Consider the following 24,415-nt stretch of genomic DNA (forward strand, 5'->3'; position numbering starts at 1 on the left):
TTTGTTTTTGATTACTGATTCATGGTATTTTGAGACTAGTTTCTCTTGAATCAATTTTGATAATCTGTGTGTTTCTAGGAGTTTGTCCATTTCATCTAGGTTATCTAATTTGTTGGCATACAGTTGTTCATAGTATTCTCTTGTAATCACTTTTATTTCTTTTGACTCGAGTGGTAGGACCCAGGAGGATACTAGAACCTGAGGAAATATACAGTCACTAGGAATAGTGTATCTTGTTTGCATATACAAATAAACTAACTACCAAAGAGATGAGCTGAGTCCCTCTGAGGACCCTATTGCCTCTCAGTAGGCTGACTAGGGATATCAAAGAAGACAGTTTTAGTTGTTTATGGATTCTCCAGTAAAACATCATAAATTAACTGTAATATATATCATAAGCCGCTTATACATAGGATCTCCTCATGTGCCTTTCACCACCTTCCTGGGCAGGTAGTCTTCTCCATTCCTCTCATCAGAATTTTTCAAATTAGGACTCTTGGTAGGTCCTAGAAACCAGTTTCCTTCCTTAGCTAGTTGCAAGTGTCAGAACCTGAACAGGGTGATCTGATAATCGTTATAGCCAATATTATATTGTCTTTGTACCCACCAGTATATTGTTTCTGGAAGAAAATTTTATTTTGAAGAAGTATAAACACTCATACATTTATCATTTTTATAGATCTACAAGAAGCTCAAACAATGAAGATAATGTTATGACTGCACAGCATGTTCCCCTAAAGCCTCAGACGAGTGGATATACATATAACACACCAACAGAATCAAGCTTGGATACTGGAGAGCGTAAGACTTTAGTTTTAGAGGAAAGGTATGCATGTATTGTAAGGATAATAGTTACATATATTAGTTACCCATTGCTGTATAACAGATTACCCAAAAACTTTATTTTAATTTTGTTAAAGGCTTAAAAACACTTATTGTTTCATAGTTTCTATGGGTCAGCAATCTGGGAGGCTTAGCTAGCTAGTTCTAGCTCGGATATTCTCAGGAGGTAGCAGTCAAGATATCTTTCTGGGTTTAGCACTTTAAAGTCTTGTCTGGGCCGGGCGCGGTGGCTCAAGCCTGTAATCCCAGCACTTTGGGAGGCCGAGACGGGCGGATCACGAGGTCAGGAGATCGAGACCATCCTGGCTAACACGGTGAAACCCCGTCTCTACTAAAAACTACAAAAAACTAGCCGGGCGACGTGGCGGCACCTGTAGTCCCAGCTACTCGGGAGGCTGAGGCAGGAGAAGGGCGTGAACCCGGGAGGCGGAGCTTGCAGTGAGCTGAGATCCGGCCACAGCACTCCAGCCTGGGGGACAGAGCTAGACTCCGTCTCAACAATCTCAAAAAAAAAAAAAAGTCTTGTCTGGAACTGGAGAATCCACCTATAAAATGTCTCACATCGCTGTTGGCTGGAGGCCCCAGTTCCATTCTGGCTGTTTCCAGTAGACCTTAGTTTCTTACCGTGTGGCCCTCTCAGCTGCTGAGTATGGCAACTGGCTTCCCACAAAGCACATGCTCCAAGAGAAGATGTGACTCTGATGGATATCATAGTGTCTTTTAATGACTTGTACACTGTCACTTCTACTTCATTCTATTCATTAGAAACAACTTATTAAGGCCACACTATATTCAGGGAGAGGTGGAATTAGGCTCCACCTCTTGAAAGGTGGTGTATTAAAGAATTTGGACATATAATGTTAAAATGACCACATTTAGTGATCAAATTGAATTACCTACTCTTAATTAAATCTGATGTCATATAACCTTTTAAAAAATTAGTAAAAGGTAAATTTTAGCAAATTCTCAGACTTTTAAGGGATGGCTAAGATTTCTTTACTATTTGTGAGGTTATGACTAGGCTTATCCTGGGTTCATAATAGGTAGAAAGAGATCTAGGACTGGGAGAGGCTGAATCATCTGTGACAATTTCTGGACCATATTTTAAATTCCATTGGTTTTTGGCTGTATTTATTTTTTGTTTGTTTGTTTGTTCGTTTAATTAAGATATGATGATTTCTTTCTTTTTTTTTATAATTTGATTTTCACCACAGGATGTTATCATTTGAATTTACTAAGTCCATAACTCTGATCTATAAGTCATAAATTCATACTTATGATGCTCAGCCATCAGTTATGGGATGAAATTGTAGTCTTTGTTTAATGCTGCAAGTACAGTCAGCCTTCCATAACTGTGGGTTCTGCATCCACTGATTCAACCCTCATGGACTGAAAATATTCAGAAAATAAAATATAAAACAATGAAAAGTGACAATATGACATTAAAAATAATACAAATAAAAATACAGTATAACAACTATTTACATTGTATTAGGTATTATAAGTAACCTAGATATGATTTGTAATATACAGTAGGATATGTGAAAGTAATATGCAAATACTGCACCATTGTATATAAGGGACTTGAGCATCCTTAGAGTTTGGTTTCCACAGTGGATCCTGGAACCAATCCCCCACAAATACTTAGGGATGACTATATATTCTTGATGACTTATAACATCACTATTGGTTTTATAAGACTTATGGCAGTTTTAGGAGAAAAATGATCATTAAGGCAAATACATTAGATATATGCATTATAAAAGCATTAATTTTATGGTTTACTTTTTTTCTTAAGTGGACCTTCCAGGCTCAGTAATAATTATTTGATGTCTGGAAAGAATAGTAATGATGTGGATGAGGAGGAAGTTCATGGAAGTTCAGGTAAACTATTTTTTTTTTTTTTTTCTGTCTTGATTTTTATGGCATTATGAATATGGAGTAAGGAGTGCTATGTTTTGTTTCCATTGTCACTGATGGCGAATGTATATTGAGTACCTACCTCTTAAGACCCTTAGTTAGAGATTACTAAGACGCTGTACCTAAGTGAGAGAGAAAGAAAGTGAGTGACAGTTTTTTAAGTAGAACATAATGAAATATTGGCACTTAAGGTGTCTACTCCAGTATTTAAAATTGTTAAGCTGATAAGTGTATACATGAAGCAGATTAGTCATCTGTTGATGATTACTGTAGCTGGGTGATGGGTATATTGGGTCCATTATACTATTTTCTCTATTTTTAATACTTGAAAGTTTTCCTTTTTTGTTTTTGTTTTTGTTTTGTTTGAGAGAGAGTATTGCTGTGTCGCCCAGGCTGGAGTGCAGTGGTGCAATCTCAGCTCACTGCATCCTCTACCTCCTGGGTTCAAGCAATTCTCCTGCCTTAGCCTCCCAAGTAGCTTGTATTACAGGCACGTGCCACTATGCCTGGCTAATTTTTTTGTATTTTTGGTAGAGATGGGGTTTCACCGTCTTGCCAGGCTGGTCTTGAACTCCTGACCTTGTGATTTACCTGCCTCAGCCTCCCAAAGTGCTGGGATTACAGGCGTGAGCCCCCATGCCCAGCCTTCAGTACTTGAAAAATTTCGTACTGAAGTTTAAAAATGCCTCTTAATAGCGAATTTTATAATTTTTTTCATGCTCCTAAAAATGTGTGCTTGATTGTAATCTGTTATACTTTTTTTTATAATCACTATTCTTTTAACTTTTTAATTTTTCCCCCGTCATTAGATTTATCATATTTTCTCTTTTAACTTGAATGCTGTGTTTTTCTGCTTTTTCTTTGGTAAAGAAGCAGCATTGAATTTCCCTCAGTATAGTTTTGGCTTAATTTTATAGGTTTTGCTATGTAGTGTTATTGTGGTGTACTCTGAATTGTAGCGATTTTTCTTTGACCCAGGAATTATTTAAGAGTATGTTAGTTAAGAGCTTGGTCTCCAGGGTCATGGACCTGGGATTGATTGTAGCTCTACTACTTACTTGCTACGTTATCTTTTTCTTTTTTTTCCCTCATTCACCACTGATCAGGAAGCATCACTATATTATCTTGAGTAAGAAATTTCAGTGTTCTTAAACTTCAGTTTCCTTATCTGTAAAATGATATCAGCTCCAATCCCATAAGCTGATACAAAGATGAATACGTGTTCTTTGCTTAGTTTAATATCAAGTGTATGTTAAATAGCCAGTTTTTACTGTTATTCTAAGAAGTTGTGTTTTATTTTGTTCTTTTATTATTTTCTAGTTTCATTTTACTGTTCTGGAAAACTTGGCCCATATTATTTATTGTTTGAATTCATTAAGTGTTTTTCTGTGGCCCATATTATTTATTGTTTGAATTCATTAAGTGTTTTTCTGTGTGTTCTAGTGGATGCTTAGTTTTTATAATTTTTCCATTGGTGCTTGAAAAAAAGAATAATTTGTATACAGATGTGGATTTAAAGATATATGTCCAGTTATTTCATTCATAGCATAAGTGGATATATTTTTTTGAATATACTTTGAATATTTATGGAATTCTTAAATATGAAAAATTATGGATGCCGGGCGCGATGGCTCAAGCCTGTAATCCCAGCACTTTGGGAGGCCAGACAGGAGGATCACGAGGTCAGGAGATCGAGACCATCCTGGCTAACACGGTGAAACCCCATCTCTACTTAAAAAATGCAAAAAATTAGCCGGGCGAGGTGGCGGGCGCCTGTAGTCCCAGCTACTCGGGAGGCTGAGGCAGGAGAATGGCGTGAACCCGGGAGGCGGAGCTTGCAGTGAGCTGTGATCCTGCCACTGCACTCTAGCCTGGGCGACAGAGCAAGACTCTGTCTCAAAAAAAAAAAAAAATTATGGAATATTTACTGTATATTATTTTAAGGGTAGGGATGTGTCAGTGAACAAAACTGACAAAATTTTCTGCCCTCCTGCAGCTTAATTTCTGCAAGAGCAGGGTGGCAGACAATATAAAAAGATAACAAAGTTTATGATTTCTTGGGTGTTGAGAGTAGAGAAATAGAGCAGGGCTTTTAGGGTGGGAAATTAAGTTTACATTTTTAGGTAGGTGGGCAGAAAAGTCCTCACTAAGGAAGTGATCATTTGAGCAAAGATGTAAAGAGATGAGACAGCAAACCATGCAGCTCTCTTGGTAAATAGTGTACCAGGTAGAGGGAAGATGAAGGGCAAAGGTTCCAATGTGGTAAAGAGTCCATCTTGATTGAGGAACACCAAGAAGGCCAGGGGGTTAGAACAGAGGAAGAGAGCAAACGGATAGTGGGAAACGTGATGTCACAGAGGCAACAGAGTGAAAGATCACATAGGATGTTAAACGCAAAATTTTACCAAGAGAAATGGGAAGCCATTAGAGGGTTTTGAGTAGAAGAGAGACATGACTTGACCTGTATTAACAGAATCACTGCAGGTACTGTGTTAGGAGTTGACCATTGGGGTTGAAGGGACAGGAAGGTTAGAAGCAAGGAGACTAGTTAGAGAGATGTTGAAATAATCCTAGTGAGAGGTGTTGGCTTAGACCAGTGTGGTAGCAGTAGAAGGTGGAAGAGGATTTTTAGGTGTTTTTGAAGGTAAAGTCAACAGGATTTTCTGATGGACGAGATGTGGTGTATAAGAGAAAGAGAGGTGTTAGAGAGAACTTGAAGGTTTTTGGCCTGAGCACCTGGAAGAATGGCAATACTACTACCTGATCTGGGGACTATTGGGGAAGAAGCAGATTTGGGGGAAAAGAACATGTGTTAGATTTGGACATACTAAGCTTGATATTATTCTGAACCTTTGTATTCTTTTGATTTGAGGTCTATTAAGGACTGCTAGAATTGAAGTAAGGTGTTCCCACTACAACTGACTTTCTCCTTGTATTTTCTGTAGTCTTTGTTATGTACATTTCAGTGCTGTTACTTATCACATAAGCCTTCATATGGAGTGTACCTGCTTTGGTCAAATTTACCTGCTTCGTTGTGTTAAATGCTTTTTACTTTGTAGTTTGTTTTGTCTAATATTACTATTGTGACTTCCTCTTTCTTTTGGTTGGTTGTTGTTTCTTTGTTTATTATCTTTTTATTTAACTTACTAGAGAATTTTAAAAGTGGCTAAGAAACAGCACATGATTGAATTGTTGTTTTTGACTTGCTGTGTCAGTACTTTTTCCTTTAATAAAATGTTTAATATATATACACTTATTGTCAACAAATATACTTGTTACTTCTTTGTAAAGTTGGTAGACATTCTCACATATTCTAGCAGGGACTCAGGATTTTTTTTCTTTTTAAACATGATGAACCACCAGCTAAATAGAGAACATAATCTTGAGTCATGATCTTTTTTTCTTTAAACTATCACCCTATTGCTATTTGCTTCATGAGAGTTAATGCTTATGAATAGAAATTTGAAGGCAGCCTTATTTCTTCTTTCCTCTGTAGATAATCTGTTTTCTTCCATCTCCATACTTACTAGGATCCTTTAATCTTTGAAATTTAGGAGTTGTCCCTTGCGTTAGTCACTTAAAAAATAATTTATTTGAAAGGATTTCAGACTTATACAGAGATCCCACATCCCCTTCATCGAGATTTCACAGTTGTCCTCATTTTACAACACTTTTCCATCTCTCTCCCTGCCTCGTCTAATAAATACACGTTTATTATCATTCATCTTTTTTTCTGAACTATTTAAGAGGGAATTGTAGACATGATATGTTATTTCCTTTAGATACCCCATAATGTATTTCAGCAAGACAAGGATATAACTACCCTCGGACCATCCAAATAAGGAAATCAGCGTTAATACAACACAGATTGATTCACAGACTCCATTCAGATTTCACTAGCAGTTCCTTTTCCCTTGCAGCTCCGGATCCAGTCCTGGATCTCAGTGTTTCTTCTTCCTCCTGGTTCAAGATCCAGTCCTGGATCATCGACTGCATTTAGCTGTCATGTCCCTTGGTTTCCTTCAACATGGAACAGTTTCTTAGTTTTTTTCCTAACTTAACTCATGATCAAATGTGTGCCATTCGTATTGACAGTAATACTACAGAAATGATGCTATAGGGTTAGGAGTTAGAGATTGTAATTTGTGCATCACACAGGAGGCACACAACGTTCACCCATCTGCATGATGCTTTTGTTTTTTGTTTGTTTGTTTGAGACAGAGTCTTGCTCTGTTACCGAGGCTGGAGTGAAGTTGTGTGATCTCAGTTCACTGTAACCTCCACCTCCCAGGTTCAAGCACTTCTCATGCCTCAGCCTCCTGAGTAGCTGGGATTACAGCCACATGCCACCATGCCTGGCTAATTTTTGTATTTTTAGTAGAGACAGGCTTTCACCTTGTTGGCCAGGCTGGTCTCGAACTCCAGACCTCAAGTGATCTGCCCAACTCAGTCTCCCAAAGTTCTGGGTTTACAGGTGTGAGCCACCATGCCTTGCCGACATGATGTTAATCCTAATCACCTGTTCATGTTATTGTCTTCCAGGTTTCTCTACTGTAAAGACACTGCTTTTCTCTTATAATTGATAAATATTATTGTGGAGTGATATTCCAATACTATTTTAATAGCCTGTTTCTTGTCGAACCTCCATTCACCAACCTTAACATACATTCAGTACTCCCACTTGAATTATCAGCCATTAATGATGGTACCACATTATTTTCTATTTTCTGTTTCTTTAATTCCTTTCCCATTAATTAGTTGCCAGTTTTTCTCCCCCATGCCAATTATTTTATTCATGATTCATTTTATTTATATCAGTATGGACTACTGGGTTTATATTTTATCCCATGGGGTTGTAAAAGCTTGATCATTTATTATGGTACTCAAATTGTGATAGATTTGGTCATTAGATTTTCTTTCAGCTGGTCTCTGTGTGCTTTTGTCATAATTCTCTGAATACTGTTTTTGTTTTTTGGCATAAGATGTTCCAGTCTTTTTCCTGCCCCAGCTCTGGGATCAGTTACTGCTCCAGGAAACCTAGTTCTTTTTAGTGGAGGATGGCATTTAGAAACTAAGATTTGGATACTTGATGTGATCCTTGTTTGGGATACCATTGCTTCTGGTCTTTCTCAGTGTACAGAGACAGGAAATATACATACACACATACACATAGGTACACACCATATATAATACAGGCATCTATATCTATTTCTGTATTTATATTTATACAGGCATACCTTGTTTTATTGTGCATGTCATTGCATTTTGGAGATACTACATTTTTCACAAATTGAAGGTTGTGGCAACTCTTTGTTGAGTAAGCCTTATTGGCACCATTTTTTTTTTTTTTTTCAATAGCATCTGCTCACCTTGTGTCTCTGTGTCACATTTTGGTAATTTTCACAGTATATCAGACTTTTTCATTACTATGTCTTTTATGATGATTTGTGATCAGGTGATCTTTGACATTACTATTGTAATTGTTTTGGGACACCGCAAACCACACCTACGTAAGAAAGTGAAAATTCATGTGTTCTTACTGCTCTGCTGACTGGCCAGTTCCCCATCTTTCTCCCTGTCTTCAGGCTTCCCTATTTCCTGAGACACAATATTGAAATTAGGCCAATAATAACCCTACAAAGGCTTCTAAGTAAAAGAAAGAGTCACACGTTTTTCATTTTAAATCAAAAGCTAGAAATGATTAAGCATAGTAAGGAAGGCATGTCAGAAACCGAGCTAGTCCAGAAGCTAGGCCTCTGGCACCAAACAGCCAATTTGTGAATGCAAAGGAAAAGTTCTTGAAGGAAAAGAAAAGTGCTACTACAATGAACACATGAATGATAAGAAAGAGAAACTGCTTACTTGCTGATACATAGAAAGTTTCAGTGGTCCGGACAGAGGATTAAACAAGCCACAGCATTCCTTTAAGCCAAAGCTTCATCCAGAGCAAGGCCCTAACTCTGTAATTCTGTGGAGGCTGAGAGAGTTAAGGAAGCAGCAGAAGAAAAGTTTGAAGCTAGCAGAGGCTGGTTCATGAGGTTTAAGGAAAGAAGCTGTTTCCATAACATAAAAGAGCAAGGTAAAGCAACAAGGTCTGATAGAAGTTGCAGCAAGTTATTCGGAAAATCTAGCTGAGATAATTGAAGGTGTCTTTACTAAACAACAGATTTTCCCTGTAGACAAAACAGCCTTCTGTTGAAAGAAGATGTCATCTAGGACGCTCATAGCTAATGAGAAGTCAATGCATGACTTCAGAGCTTCCAAGGTCAGACTGTGACTCTTGTTAAGGGCTAATACAGCTGGTGACTTTAAATTGAAACCAGTGCTCATTTACTGTTCCAGAAATCCTAGAATCCTTAAGAATTATGCTACATCTACTTTGCTCTATTAGTAGAACAAAAAAGCCTGAGTGACAGCACATCCATGGCACTGCACCAGGCCACCCAGCAGCTCTAATGGACAAGGGTGAGGAGATTAATGTTGCTTTCATGCCTACTAAGAGAGCATTCGTTCTGCAGCCCATGCATAGATCAAGGAATAATTTGAACTTTTAAGTCTTACTTAAGAAATAAATTTTGTAAGGCAGTAGCTGTCATGAGTAGTGATTCCTCTGTTGGGTCTGGACAAAATAAATAAACCTTCTGGTAAGGATTCACCATTCTAGATGCCATTGAAAATATTTATGTTTTGTGGGAGGAGGTCAAAATATCAGTATTAACAGGAATTTGGAAGAAGTCGATTCTAACCCTTATGGGTGAATTTGAAGGATTCAAGACTTCAGTGGAGGAAGTAACTAAATGTGGTAGAAATAGCAAGGGAACTAGAATTAGAAGTGGAGTCTGGAGATGAAACTGAATTGCTGCAATTTCATGACAAAATTTGAACAGATGAGGAGTTGCTTCTTATGGAAGAACAAAGGAACTGATTTCTTGAGGTGGAATCTACTCCTGGTGAATATGCTGTGAATGCTTGAAATGACAAAAAAGGATTTAGGATATTCCATGAACTTAGTTGATAAAGCAGCAGCAGAGTTTGAGAGGATTGATTGCAGTTTTGAAAGAAGTTCTGCTGTGGGTAAAAATGCTATAAAACAGCGTTTTATATTCTCCAGAGAAACTTCATTATTGACTTATTTTAAGAAACTGCCACAAGCAACCCAGCCTGATCAGTCAGCAGTCATCAACAATGAGGCACAATACCCTACCAGCAAAAAGATTAAAACTCACCGAAAGCTCAGATGATAAGCATTTTTATTTTTATTTTTTATTTTTATTTTTTGAGAATGAGGCAGAGTCTTGCTCTAATTCCCAGGCTGGGGTGCAGGGGCACGATCTCAGCTCACTGAAACCTTTTTTCCTCCTGGGTTCAAGTGATTCTTGTGCCATAGCCACAAAGAGTAGCTGGGATTACAAGGTGTGCACCACCACACCCAGCTAATTTTTTTATTTTTAGTAGAGACGGGGTTTTGCCATGTTGGCCAGGCTTGTCTCAAACTCCTGGCCTCAAGTGATCCACCCTCCTAGGCCTCCCAGAGTCTTGGGATTATAGGCATGAGCTACTATGCCTGGCTGATCTTTAACATTTTTAGCAATAAAATATTTTTAAATTAAGGTGTGTGTACACTGATTTTTTTGGATATAATGCTCTTACGCATTTAATAGACTATAGTATAGTATAGACATAACTTTTGGCTGGGCATGGTGGCTCACGCCTGTAATCCCAAGACTTTGGGAGGTGAGGCAGGCAGATCACTTGAGCCCAGGAGTTGGCGACCAGCCTGGCCAACATGCCAAAAACCTGTTTCTACAAAAAATACAAAAATTAGCTGAGCATGGTGGTGTGCATCTGTGGTTCCGGCTACTTGGCGGGCTGAGGTGGGAGAATCATTTGCTGCCAGAAGGTTGAGGCCGCAGTGAGTCTCCATCCCACCACTGCACTGCAGCCTGGGTGACAGAGTGAGACTTTGTCTCAAAAAACCAAAGCAAAACAGCAAAAGAAATAACTCTTATATTCACCAGGAAACTAAAAGACTGTTTGACTTGCTTTATTGCAGCATCTGTTTTATTGCAGTAGTCTGGAACTGAACTGGCAATATCTCTGAGGTATGCCTGTATTTGTATTTATTTATTTATTTATTTTAAGATGGAGTCTCCCTCTGTCGCCCAGAGTGGAGTGCAGTGGTGCGATCTCAGCTCACTGCAACCTCCACCTCCCGGGTTCAAGCTGTTCTCCTGCCTCAGCCTCCTGAGTAGCTGAGGTTACAGGCGTGCGCCACCACGCCCAGCTAATTTTTGTGTTGTTAGTAGAGATGGGGTTTCACCATGTTGGTAAGGCTGGTCTTGAACTGACCTCCTGATCCACCCGCCTCGGCCTCCCAAAGTGCTGGGATTATAGGCGTGAGCCACTACACCCGGCCGCCTGTATTTATTGTAAGTTCACATTTCTACCCGCTCTTCCAGTCCAACATAGACTTCCCCTTTTCCATTTTTATAAACCTCTTCTCAAATAGTGACAAACCTGACTCCCATTATCCTCAGTATATTTACTTGTTTCTGTGGTTCCTTATATGACTCTGACGCTTCCTCCGAGGCCCAGTGTCACAGGAGAATTTCCAATACAGATGAGACCTCTACTTGTTCTAGTGGAGTCTGCATGGGAAATTGGATTTTTAGGGGTGGGGGTACACAGATTTATTGAGCCAGACTTCACGTACCATATAATTAATCCTCTTATAGTATACAAATCAATGATATGTAGTCATCGACACAATCGATGTTAGAACGTTTTCATAACCCCCAAAAAGAAACTCCTTTACCCTTTAGTAGCCGACTTTCATTTCCTTTCCCTGGGCCTACCCAATTACTAATCTACTTTTGATGTCTAGGGATTTGCCTATTTATGACAGGGAAATTAGATGTTATGATCACTGAAGTTTCTTCCAAACCAGCAATTTTATAAAATATCTAATTCAATCATTCCTAACAATTTTTTTTTTTTTTTTTGCTTTCATGGACTCATTTGAGAATATGATAAAAGCTCAGACCCACTTTTCAGGGAAAAAAGGTATATATTTCATACAAAATTGCGTTTGCAGTTTTAAGTGGTTCATGGACATTGTGTCCCAGTTGTATATTGCTGTACAACTAACCACCCCAAAACTTAAAGGCTTAATACAATGATTGATTTATCTTTCATGGTTCTGTGAATTGACTTGGCTTAGTTGGGTAATTGTCACTTGAGTACACTCATCAATTTATAGTTAAATGCAAGCTGCTGGGACTGGAGTCATCTGAAAGTTCAACTGGGTTGGACATTCAAGGTAACTTCCTCACTTACGTATTTGAACCCAGCTAGAAGAGCTGGGACATTGAGGTTGGCTAAGCATCTCTTTTCCTCCATGTGGCTTCTCCATGTGGCCACATTGGGTTTCCTTATGGCATGGTAGTCTTGTGTTAATCTTCATATTGTTGCTGTCTTCCCCTAGAGTGAGATCCCAAGACTTCTAGATGGAACCTGTAGATTGTATTAGGACTTAGCCTTTTAAGCCCCAGAACATCATTTCTGTTGCATACTATTAGTTAAGCAAGTCACTAACTCCGGCAGAGATTGAAAGAGAAGGGAACGATATTCTGCTTCTTGATACAGAACATTTGTGCATAGAAAGGGAAAGAAAGGATCACACCATCTTTAGGTGCTAGTTACCAAAGTTGAGAACCCCTAAGCTCATTGGCACACTGCTAAATTCAGTACACTTAACACTATTTTAGAACTTTAAGGAGAAAGTTACAGGTAGTTCATAAATAACATATTAATTATCCATTATCAGGCCCTACATTTTATCCACCAGTGGCTTATTTCCATGAGCAATAGAAAATCTGTGTTTTTTTGTTTGTTTGTTTGTTTTTTGAGACGGAGTCTCACTCTGTCGCCCAGGCTGCAGTGCAGTGGCCATGTTTGTTTTTTAAACTGTTACACTCTTTAGAATAAAAACCAGGACTGTCCAAGGGAGTGAATACAGTCATGAGTTTTTAGTTTCTGTTTCTGGTTGATCCAGTAAAACCCCTTCCTCATCCCTCTTTTCCACTTGTCCCCAGAGACAGAAACTAAAAAGCATGGTTTCAGGCTGCTAAAGGCCTAAAACAAAACAAAACAAAACAGAACAACAACAACAGAATAAGGCGAATTGGACAAGCTTGCGATGGTATTCATTCTAGCAAAGTCTAGAGAAATAGTTCTTTTCCTTAGTTTTTATAGTTGAGCAATGAAAAGCAGAAGGAGTAATAAAATATATTATCAAGTCAAACTTTATTTAAAATCCTCATACTGAAATTGACCGGGAAACACATTTTAATTTAACATGGAATTAGCAGTCATTTCTTGTGATACTATCTTTTGCATTTTGTAGATAACTCAAAACAATCTAAAGTGATACCAAAGAACAGAATCCATCACAAACTAGGTAAGAATATTTTTCTTTTTTAATATTTTCATTGAGAAAAATACTTTTATTAAGTTTCTGTTTCTAAATATAACTTATTTTTCTTAAGCAGGAAAAATACGATTACTTGGATTAATTGACAGATAAATTAAAATTATGCACTTAGTTTTTATGAATTTCGTAGTAAGTCACCACAGCCCCTGAGTTAGTCTATTGTCCATTTATAAATCCTATTGCCCTCTCACTTTTTGCCCCATAGTAGGGGGCATGATCCTCCCTTATCTATGAAGCTAGGGTGGATAATTTTATCAAAGAAACTGTAACTACCAGGTAGATGGCTTCCTTGACAGCATCTCCTTCCACTTTAATCCACTTGACTCCTGGACAAAGCAGTAGCTAGGGTAGTAAGTAGACAAAGCAGAGAACTGTGGAACCCATGGAGAGGCCCATGTAAAGATTAACAATCCATGGTTCCCAAAGAGAGATTTGCCAGTCGAGATACATGATAGTTCCCACCTTTCTGTGATGTTGGCTTTCCATGTTTCTCCCTTTATTTGAGGCTGTGAGTGCTCTTGCATTCATACTGAGAGATTACCAGAAGAAGTGACGCTTTCTCTCATTGCCTTACTCAAGAACTTAGATCTTGTCAGTATTTTGTGGGCCTATGTGATGAGAGACTGCTATACCTCTCAATACTTAATGCTTGTCTTGAAGTGAAATGATGAATCAGGAGTAGAGAAAGGGAAATAAAAATGTTCCTGAGCAGGGCTTCAGTATTTACACAGGGGAACATTGAGCATTATGCCTAAGAGCAGTAGGCAACTTCTCATTAGCTTCAGGATAGCTTTAGCAAACAAAAGTAGGTAAGAACATGGGAATTTGAAGATATAGCCAACAAACTCAATTTAGTATACAGAACTTTGCATTGTTCAGATAAGAGGAGTGGACATTTAACATTGTCAGCACTATTATTAAATTTTTAACCATTTGCCAATTTGGTAGCCTGTGTTTCCATTGGCATTTCTTTAATTATTAACATAAATATATGTTTTTTCTAGTCTTTTGTCTAGAAAAATATTCATATTTTAAAAAATAAAGCATTCATGTTCTCAAAGATAGTCTTTCCACTTAAGTACCATCAGCTAAAAAACATGTATACACTTTTGTCTGACATCTTTTTATAGTATTGCCCTCCAACACACCAAATGTTCGCAGGACCAAGAGAACACGTTTGAAACCTTTGGAGTACTGGCGAGGAGAGCGAATAGATTATCAAGGAAGGCCATCAGGTAAAACTTATTTATGTTATAATGTCTGTCAATAAGAAATTTGTTTACTATGTGCCAAGCACTACACTACATGTTTATATACCTTACCTTACTTTATCATCACCCCCCAAATTTTGATAATAGGATTTAAATTCATTTTTGTCTGATTAATGTAGAGATGCTGATATTTTCTCTTTGGTAGCTGAATGTTATTCCTGTATTATCTGACAAGATTTCCAGTTGCATAATATAAAACATTAGATTAGAAAATGAGAAAATTGTAACTGGTAAAGGTAAAGTAGTTTTCATTATTTTTCCTGTTAACCATTTTCTATTTTCTCATAGTTTTCTACAAAGTAGTGTGGGGTGGGCAAGAAAGTATAGTGTTAATCTTAGAGTTATTTTCTTTCTTATTTTTGTAGAGATGAGGCCTTGCTATGTTGTCCAGGCTGGTCTCGATCTCATGGGCTCAAGCAGTCCTCCCGCTTTGGCATCTCAAAGTGCTGAGATTACAGGTATGAGCCACTGTGCCTGGCCATATTTGTTTCTTTGATGGATATATCTAAGTCAAAGGACTAAACTCATGTGGATTTCTATAAATAATTCGTTGCTAGCCCCCCCTGCTTTTTTTTTAAAGCCTCTGCTGATGACTGTTGATTTCAGGCGAGCAATAGGACCATCTAATCATGTTCCATCATCTAATCCTGTTTTATCAGCCTCTGGTTTAGGGTAGTAGAGAGATAATGAAATTGGTTGGTATTTGTGTTATTTTAACTATTAGCTGCAGACATATATATTCTTTGGTACTTTGAAAGGAAATGTGCCGTATTAAATTTAAGGAGTTTTGTTGCAAGATTTTATCTTTCCCATGTACATTTTACTTTTTTTGTTAAATTTTAGGAGGATTCGTGATTGGTGGAATACTGTCTCCAGACACAGTGTCATCTAAAAGGAAGGCAAAAGAAAATAATGGAAAAGTCGACAAAAAGTCTAATAAGAAAAGGATCTGTCTTGATAACGATGAAAGAAGTATGAACTTATTTCTGAAAGTAACTTTTAGATTTTATTTTAAATAGGAGTACTTTGAGAAGAAGCTCTTTGCAAAATACGAAATTTACTTCCAAAAACTTCAGAAATAATACCATAGGTAAAATTCATTTTTTAATGTCTACTTTCTTCCAAATAGAAAGTAAGCTAATTTTATTCTTAAAAATTATTAATAGCATATTATAAATTTCTTCATGAGTAAATTGCCCAGTCAAATGAAACCTACCATTCCTATGCCCAAACTATGGTTGAAATAGACATTTCTAAAGTATATTATATACCTCTGTCTCACTTAGAGATTATGCAGAACGTCACTCAATTCATTGATGATGCAAGAGTTTACATGTTAAGGCTTACAGAAAATAGGAAGTTTAGGGTGTTTGCTTTTATATTAAATCATTATGGGTGTTTAAGTTTGAATTTTTGTTTATCAGAGTGATTTATAAATAGGAAGATACTTTTATGCTTTTAACATTTTTCTTTTATAACTTCTCTATAGCTATATTTTGTACTGAACTTTTTTAGGATTGAGAATAATTTTAAGTAAGTAGTTTGTATTTTAATGGTATTTCTTTTGCAGAGACTAGCTTAATGGTAAATCTAGGTATACCTCTTGGAGATCCTTTGCAGCCAACGAGGGTAAAGGACCCAGAAACAAGAGAGATTATTCTCATGGGTAAGATCAGGGATGATATTGAAAATACTTAATTAAACAACTTGTAAGAAAACATTGCTTACTTGATGGTTGGCCTGTCTGCTTTCCCTTTGTCTCCCCAATTCTATCAGTGCTAAAGTCCAGAAGAGAGTCTAATTCCAATGAGCAGCCTATGTGAAGACAACTGTAGGGGAATATTGATGTCAGACAGCTCCAGGGTACACGTAACACCCTGGACTTGTTCTCTGGGGCACAAATGCTACAATCAGGAATGTTGTCCCCCTCCCACAGGGTCTAGGCCTTCTTTGACCAGGAGAACATATGGGAACAGAGGCTGTTTATGGGGAATTATAGGTAGATAGTTGGTATACTCACGGATACTCTTACCATGAGGCCAGGCAGCGATCGTGGATAGGGCACAGACAAACTTTTGGGCCTACAGGTGGCAGTAATGTTACCTGGATTATGAGTCCTTTGTGAGAATGACTAGCAAGGGCATCAATCAGTTGTACAAATGCCAGGTTTAACCTTAAAGCTGGTGCTGCAAAGTCCTGGAAGCGTCCTGCTGAATTGAATAGGTATTAAATATTTAGTCTCTAGCAGGTCATGTAAGATGCCCAAGGGATGAGCTATAGTGGGATTGGAGTTTATGTATTACTCAACTGTTTAACAACCAGACAATATATATATATATATACACAAGAAATATTTAAATATTTTAACAACTGTTATGACTGTACCATTGAGTACTAAGGGCTGTTTTCCTACATCAGAGGAGAAGTAGGTCAAATCAGAAAGGCAGTAATGGAAGCCAGGCATGGTGGCGGGTGCTTGTAGTCCCAGCTACTTGGGAGGCTGAGACAGGAGAATTGCTAGAATCTGGGAGGCGGAGATTGCAGTGAGCCGAGATCATGCCACTGCACTTCAGCCTGGGCGTGTAGAGCCAGACCCTGTCTCAAAAAAATAATAAAATTATTTCAAAAAAAAAAGAAAGGTGGTAATAATGGTACTCCTACTTAAAATTTTGACTATGAGAATAGATTTCATTTAATATCTTAACTTCTTAGCAAAGGTATCTCTATGCAGATTATTTATTTGGCAGCAGAGCTTAGAAGTATGGAGTTTTGTTTAGTGTCTTAACTGAAAGCATTGCTGTACTCTTATCAGGTTATTGTGAGTGTTGTCAAAAGTCCATTTCTTATTTGTTTCTTGAATCTACTCTCTCTATATATATATATATTTGTTTCTGTATCATGTAGTCTGTAGGATCACTAACATTCCCAAATATCCTGGGAAACAGAATCAGATGTTGATGACAGAATAGTTTATTTATTATAGATCTGGAAAGGTTTGTTAAGTGATGGAAATTTTTGTAAGTGAGGTAGTAATTTATGAGCAACCATTAGAGCTCTGCTTTCTCACAAACTTTACCTAATAAAAATTATTAGTCAAACGGGAAAAAAAATCTATTGGCACGGTGATGACACATTGTGGTTTATGTTAAACTTTAAAAATAGGGAATTCTTTTTTGTATCTCAGCTAATTTTATTTTCTGTCTCAGTTCCTATAATGCTGCCATTCTTATTATTCAGCTGGTACTAACAATGCTTACTTTTTGCCAGAAAATATTTTAAATAATTTATACACATTAACTCATTGAGATTCACAGCAGCTCATTAACATCGAATAGATGAACTTATTATTATTTCATTTTACCAAAAAGGAAATTGAGGCACAGTGAGAGAGAGCTTAAGTTAACTTGCCTAACGTCATGCAGCTTATAAGACAGAGACAGGATTTGACCTCTGGCATTCTAGCTCTAGAGTTAATGATCTGAAACAGCTCTATCTCTCTAAGGCAGACTTATATCCAGAAATAACTCTTTATTACATATATGTTTATATGTTATTAATCAATATCATTGCTGTTGTTTTATATTTGTATTACTGTTTTACTCCTAGATCTTGTAAGGCCACAAGATACATATCAATTTTTTGTTAAGCATGGTGAGTTGAAAGTATATAAGACATTGGACACACCCTTTTTTTCTACTGGGAAATTGATATTAGGACCACAAGAAGAAAAGGGAAAGCAGCATGTTGGCCAAGATATATTGGTGAGTACTTTTTTTATATATTTATGTTTCACTATTGGTAGAACTCTGATTTATTGGATTTGATGAGACATTAAAATGCTGTTTCCTCAGAAATGAAATTCTATTACTATACCACACAGAGAAAGATTTTTATTTGTTAAATCTGTTTAGAGTCAACCAACCAACCAACAGTTATTTCACAGTATCTGTTCCCTGCATAGCACTGTATTCTTTTGAGGTTCAGAAATGTAAGGAATGTTCTTTACTTAAAAACATCTTAAATACAGGTTTGCAAACAAATCATTAGAATTTTAGTTCTGGGGGAGATTATAGAGATTAAATCTAATTCCACATTTCTATGATAATGCAGTAGAGAAATAGGTTTAAAGACTTCTTAAAAAATCACTTATATCCCAGTTACCCTGATTTGATCGTTACACATTACATACAGATATTAAAATGTGACATGTACCACAAAATTATGTACAATTATTATATATCAATAAAACAGTAACCTGAGAAAAAAGTAAATAAAAATGAGTGAGATTATAAAAAAACTACTTAACTATTTAGCAGTAGACTCAGGACTAAGAGCTAGTTGCTTCAGTAAGTACTAAATAATATACTGTTATATGTAACAGTATTACTAGCTGAAGTTGTAATGAGATTCAAGGTCAGTCAGGCTCTATCTTCTTCTTTCTCTTTTATCTCCTTTCTTCCACTCCCATCCCCATTTAGAGACATACACCTCTGCAACATTGGTCTGTTTTATGTGTGTGTATGTGTGTGTGTGTGTATGTATAACAGGAATATTTTTTATATATATAAAATATTTGTATTCTGAGTTTGAAAATTGTTGAATATAAAATTTGAAAAGCACCAAATTTTAAGAATATGTAACATTATACCAGCAGTTAAAAAAATATAAGGAACATTTTTCAGTATCTGACATTTCAGGAGTTTGAAATTGTGCTACTAAAGTATCACATTCAGAATGATTCTCTTTACTGACAAACTTAAAGTAAATTCAGAAAGGAGGGAAAAATTGTGAACACCCTTGAGTTTATATTAACAAAGAAGGGCAAATTTAGGCAAGGCAAGGAAAAGATACATATGAAAGTCAAAGATTGTTACTACATCAGTATAGCTAGAATCATGATTTAAAATAATTTAACAATATTCATTAATTCAAACTGAAAATGTTATAGGCCTCCAGTTATTATTATGAGTGAAAATAACATATTTAAAAACCATAGATGGTCCCTGTATAATAATAAAATAACTAATAATGAAGATAAACATGAAATATCATCACTGAACTAATAGCAGTTACCTATTAAACTGTAATGCCTTTATTATACAAAAGGAAATTTGAGTAGTTGATGTTTAAAAGTGTGTAATCTGGCTAATATTCAAAGGAATACACATTTAAATCCAAATGACACTTTATAGTTACTGAGTTAATGGAAATTATTAGAAAAATGTTCATACCCTGTGACCTGTGAATCTCATTTCTAAAAATTTTTCCTAGGGAAGTAATTTGAAAGTTCAGAGTGAGGGATGCTGAACATGTGTAGTTATTTATGGAATCATTGATGGTAATTGCAGAATTAGAAACCACTACAGTGTGCTACAGGAAGAAAATGGTTGCATTTTAATTTTGACTTAATAATGATAAAGCATTCTATGATATAATAAACAGTTATACAGAACTTATACGTGTTCCAGGCACTGCACTAAGCACATGAAAATTAGTTTGAGCATTTTATTTTGAAGAACAGCTGTATATGAAGACCCTTGGGATAAACGTTTAAGCAAATATACAAGCTAAAAGTTCTTTGTATATAGTATCTATTTTTCTAACTAGAATTTAAAAATGTAAATAAAATCTTGAAGAGAATACATGTTTTACTGTGTGATTATGTAGTTATTTTAGTTGATTTTATTTCTTCTATATATTACCTTTAACTTTTTACAATGAAAATTAAAGCTGAAGTTTTTTTTAATAAAACTAATATTTTTACATTTTAAAACATGAAGCACACTTACAAATATATGCTTTTGAAAAAAATAATGAAGAGGACAAGATGGAGAACCAGCATAGACCATTAACTCTCTTTCAAACACTACTGGAGAATATTTAAAAGAGTAGTAGGTTTATTAAAATCAAACTATAGAAGAATTTACAAATTAATTATGAGAGCTGGTTGTAGAACTTCCCAGGAGACAAGAAGGAAATTAAAAAGTAGAAAATATTAAAGTTAAATAATGTAGAGAAGAGAGAAAAACATACCTAAATTCAAATAATAAGAATTTCAAGCGAGAGAAAAAACCCAATGAAAAATGAGAATATTTTTAAAATTAGACAATGAATGTTCCAGAGCTAAAAAAACAAAAAGGTGACAGCAACCTACTTCAAAGAACCAGTTCCTTGGAGGAATGCCTGATTCTAGGCCTGAAACTGAGCTTGGAGTTGATAGCAAACTACTAATCAGAAGCCATTAAGATTGAGTCATGTTTCAGCTTCCAACTTGAAGTGCTACCACTGGCTGACTAAGGATATGAAACTTGAGTGTTAACAAGAATAGCTTCAGTAGATTGATATGTATCAATTATATCTAAATCCATGAATCTATAAGACTACTAGTACTACAACAGCAACAAAAATTTGTTACTGTTGGAGGATTCTAGGAAGCCAACACACTTTAACAACTGATTCTGCCTTTTCTATATAAACTCTGCTATTAAGTAATCAAATAATAGATGAGATGTTTGTTCTTACTAGAATAATATTCCAGCTAATGAGTGAAGAAGGACTGTTTGAGTTAAAATATTACCATTTTGCAATCCCTGATAAGCTATGGGATCTAGGCATCAAGGCCCAGCTAAGTGGCTGACAGATATCTAAAAAGAATACAACCAGGCATTATGTGCCTCCTGATAGAAAAATACAACACTATCCAAGAAGTAATCTTGCCAACCCCATGCCTTAAAAAAGAAAAAAACCCAAAAGCAAATACAAAACCTGAATCTGGTCAAGTCTCTAGATTTACCTTCCAGGTTACAAGAAATAAAGGGTGGTGAAACCTTTCAAATGATACCTGGGGATATAGTCAGCAGTCAGCAGAATCCACCTGCATGAAGATTTTTATGACAAACTGCTTAATGTTTTCAATAAATTAAATGTAAGAAATTAAAAAAAAGAACAAGGTAGAACCTAGGGAATCAGGATTTCTCAACCATGACACTAGTAACATTTTTGATACTACTTTGTTGTAGTGGGGGCTCTCCTGTTTGTTGTAGGATATTTAGAAGCTTACCTGGCCTCTACTTATTAGATTCCAGTAGCACCGCTCTAGTTGTGACGAAATCAAATACGTCTTCAGAAATTGTCCATTGTCCCTGAGAGGCAAAATCACCTTGATTGAGAACCACTAATATTGATTGAGAAATTTAAGAAACAGATCAACCAATCACTGTGTGTGGTGCTAACCTGGATCCTGATTCAAAGAAACCCTTGAAGATATATTTTAACTGATGATTGGAAATTTGACTATTAACTAGGTATTTGGTATTAAATATTCATTTTTTAGGTGTGATAACAGTATTGTGGTTATGTTTTTTAGAAGCACTTGATCTTTCAGTACATACTGAAATATTTGCAGATGAATTATGATACTTGGCATTTATTTCAAAATAAGATGGAGTGAGGATAGTAGACTGGCTTGGGCAGGTGGTTGGTATTAAGTATTCATGAGAGTTCATCATTCTGTTTTTGTATGTTTCAAGAGCGTTCTTAATTAAATGTGTACAGAAATGAGGAGAGGTGTGCTTAGAGAACCAAATTGAATAGATGAGAAAAAAAAAAACACTAGAAATATATACTTGACTTTTAGTATTACTTTTTTGTCTTTTTGATTGAGGCAAATTATTTTTGGTTGTAATAAGAATTTTTTTTTTTTGTCTTATTAAGTTATAAAAATACCTTTGGAACATTTCAGGGGGCTTTTTTCCCCTTTTAGAGAGGCAGTATATCACAGTGGTTAGGGAATGAATTCCGTAATCTAAATGCCTGAGTTCAAACCCCAGCTCTGCCATTTACATTGTGACCTTGGAAAATTACTTAACCTCTCTGTGCCTCAGTTTTTTCATCCATGAAAAGCTACCAAAGTAGTAACTGTCTCATTAGTGGGCATATACATTAAATGAATAAGAATAAAGTACTCATAATACTACTTGGTACAGAGTAAGTGCTATGTAAGTGCTAGCTATTATTGTTATTCTGGTATATTATGATCATTGTACAAAGTAGTAATAAAAAAATAAGGAGGCGAATAATTATCTGAGGCAAAACATTCTTGATGGATGTCTTAGTCAGATTGGGCTGCTATAATCAGAATATCATAGACTTTGATCTGTGTCTCTTTTAAGGGCACTAGTCCCATTCCTGAAGGCTCTGTGCTCAGGATGTAATTACGTCCCAAATTCACCACCTCCTGATCCCATCACATTGGGGGTTAAGATTCCAGAATATGAATTTTCAGGGGACACATTAATTTCTAACAATGGCTGAATCTCAAAGTTTGAAGGCCTTACACTGTTTATTTTAGTTGCTCAAAAAACCAGGTCACTGCCAGGATGCTACCCATGTATAAAGTATGAAATTTGCCACGTTTAAATATGGAAGTCAGCATGATTGAGAGATTTATCCTCTTTTACTTTCTTAATCTTGATGCTTGTTTAACATACGATTTTGAGGGGAATGGGGATTTAGCTTTTTGTTTTCTTTGATTCTTCAATCAGATTTAGTAGTTTGTTGTCCTAAACATGTGACCTTTAAAGAGGCATACATATAGCCGAGGTATTTTTTTAGTGTAGGTGATAATCTTTTTGACACGGAGTCTTGCTCTGTCACCCAGGCTGGAGTGCAGTGGCTCAATCTCGGCTCACTGCAAGCTCCGCCTCCCGGGTTCACGCCATTCTCCTGCCTCAGTCTCCCGAGTAGCTGGGACTACAGGCGCCCGCAACCACACCCGGCTAATTTTTTGTATTTTTTGTAAAGATGAGGTTTCACCGTGTTAGCCAGAGTGGTCTCAATCTCCTGACCTCGTGATCCACCCGCCTCAGCCTCCCAAAGTGCTGGGATTACAGGCATGAGCCACTGCGCTCGGCCTGTAGGTGATAATCTTTACAGTGGCTCTAGAATTTTCATAAGCCAGTAAATAATAAGGAAAAACGAAAGAAATCTCTTCGTGTATTACAAGGGTCGCCAACCTTTTTGGCACCAAGGACTGGTTCAGAAAGACGATTTTTCTTCCACAGAAATTGGTGGTGGCAGTGGGAGTTGGCATTAGATTTTCATAAGAAGCACACAACCTAGATTTCTCACATGCACAGTTCACAATAAGGCTCATGTTCCTGAGAGATTCTAATGCTGCTGCTGATCTAACAGGAGTCGGAGCTCAGGCAGTAACACTCACTGGCCTGCTGCTTACCTCCTGCTGTGTGAGCTCATTCCTAACAGGCCACTGCCAGTAGCGGTCCCTGTCCCAGGTTGTGGGGACACCTGCTGTATTAGTTTTCAGTTGCTGCTCTAACAAATTACGGCTATGGGTCACTGAGAAATGGGTCATCAAGCTATTTTGTTTTATGAACATCGTAAGATGATATAGCCTACTATGAGCCTAGGCTATATAGGATACCCTGTTGCTTCCGTACTTCATACCTGTACAGCGTGTTTCTGTGCTGAATACTGTAGACAGTTGTGTTTGTGTATTTAAATGTAGAAAAATTTCAATAAAAATATGCCATAAAAGATAAATAGTACACTTATAGGGCACTTACCATAAATGGAGCTTGCAGGACTGGAAGTGGCCCTGGATGAGTCAGTGAGTGAGTGCTGAGTAAATGTGAAGGCCTAGGACATTACTGTACACTCCCGTAGACTTTATAAATACTGTAGACTTAGGCCACACTAAATTCATAAACAAAAGTTTTCTTTCTTCAGTAATAAACCTCATCTAACTAACATTTTCACTTTATATCCTTTTTTTTATTGTTGTTAACTTTTAGACTCTTTTGTAATATTTAAAACTTAACCATACTGTTCAGCTGTACAAAAATATTTTATTTCCTTATTCTATAAGTTT

At 36.6% G+C, this 24,415-nt stretch overlaps 1 protein-coding gene across 1 annotated transcript in view; it reads left to right on the forward strand.

Moving 5' to 3' along the window:
• Nucleotides 1-24,415, forward strand: part of CENPC (centromere protein C) — a 68,670-nt gene that overhangs the window by 32,961 nt on the left and 11,294 nt on the right. Inside the window, exons 11-17 of the mRNA XM_011940289.1 lie at nucleotides 680-826; nucleotides 2,642-2,727; nucleotides 13,169-13,222; nucleotides 14,386-14,490; nucleotides 15,370-15,498; nucleotides 16,097-16,192; nucleotides 18,133-18,287. Of these exons, the coding sequence (XP_011795679.1) occupies nucleotides 680-826; nucleotides 2,642-2,727; nucleotides 13,169-13,222; nucleotides 14,386-14,490; nucleotides 15,370-15,498; nucleotides 16,097-16,192; nucleotides 18,133-18,287 (772 nt within the window). The remainder of the gene's footprint in view (nucleotides 1-679; nucleotides 827-2,641; nucleotides 2,728-13,168; nucleotides 13,223-14,385; nucleotides 14,491-15,369; nucleotides 15,499-16,096; nucleotides 16,193-18,132; nucleotides 18,288-24,415) is intronic.

Source organism: Colobus angolensis, unplaced genomic scaffold, assembly GCF_000951035.1.
Source record: "Colobus angolensis palliatus isolate OR3802 unplaced genomic scaffold, Cang.pa_1.0 Scaffold189, whole genome shotgun sequence".
Lineage (NCBI taxonomy): Eukaryota > Metazoa > Chordata > Mammalia > Primates > Cercopithecidae > Colobus > Colobus angolensis.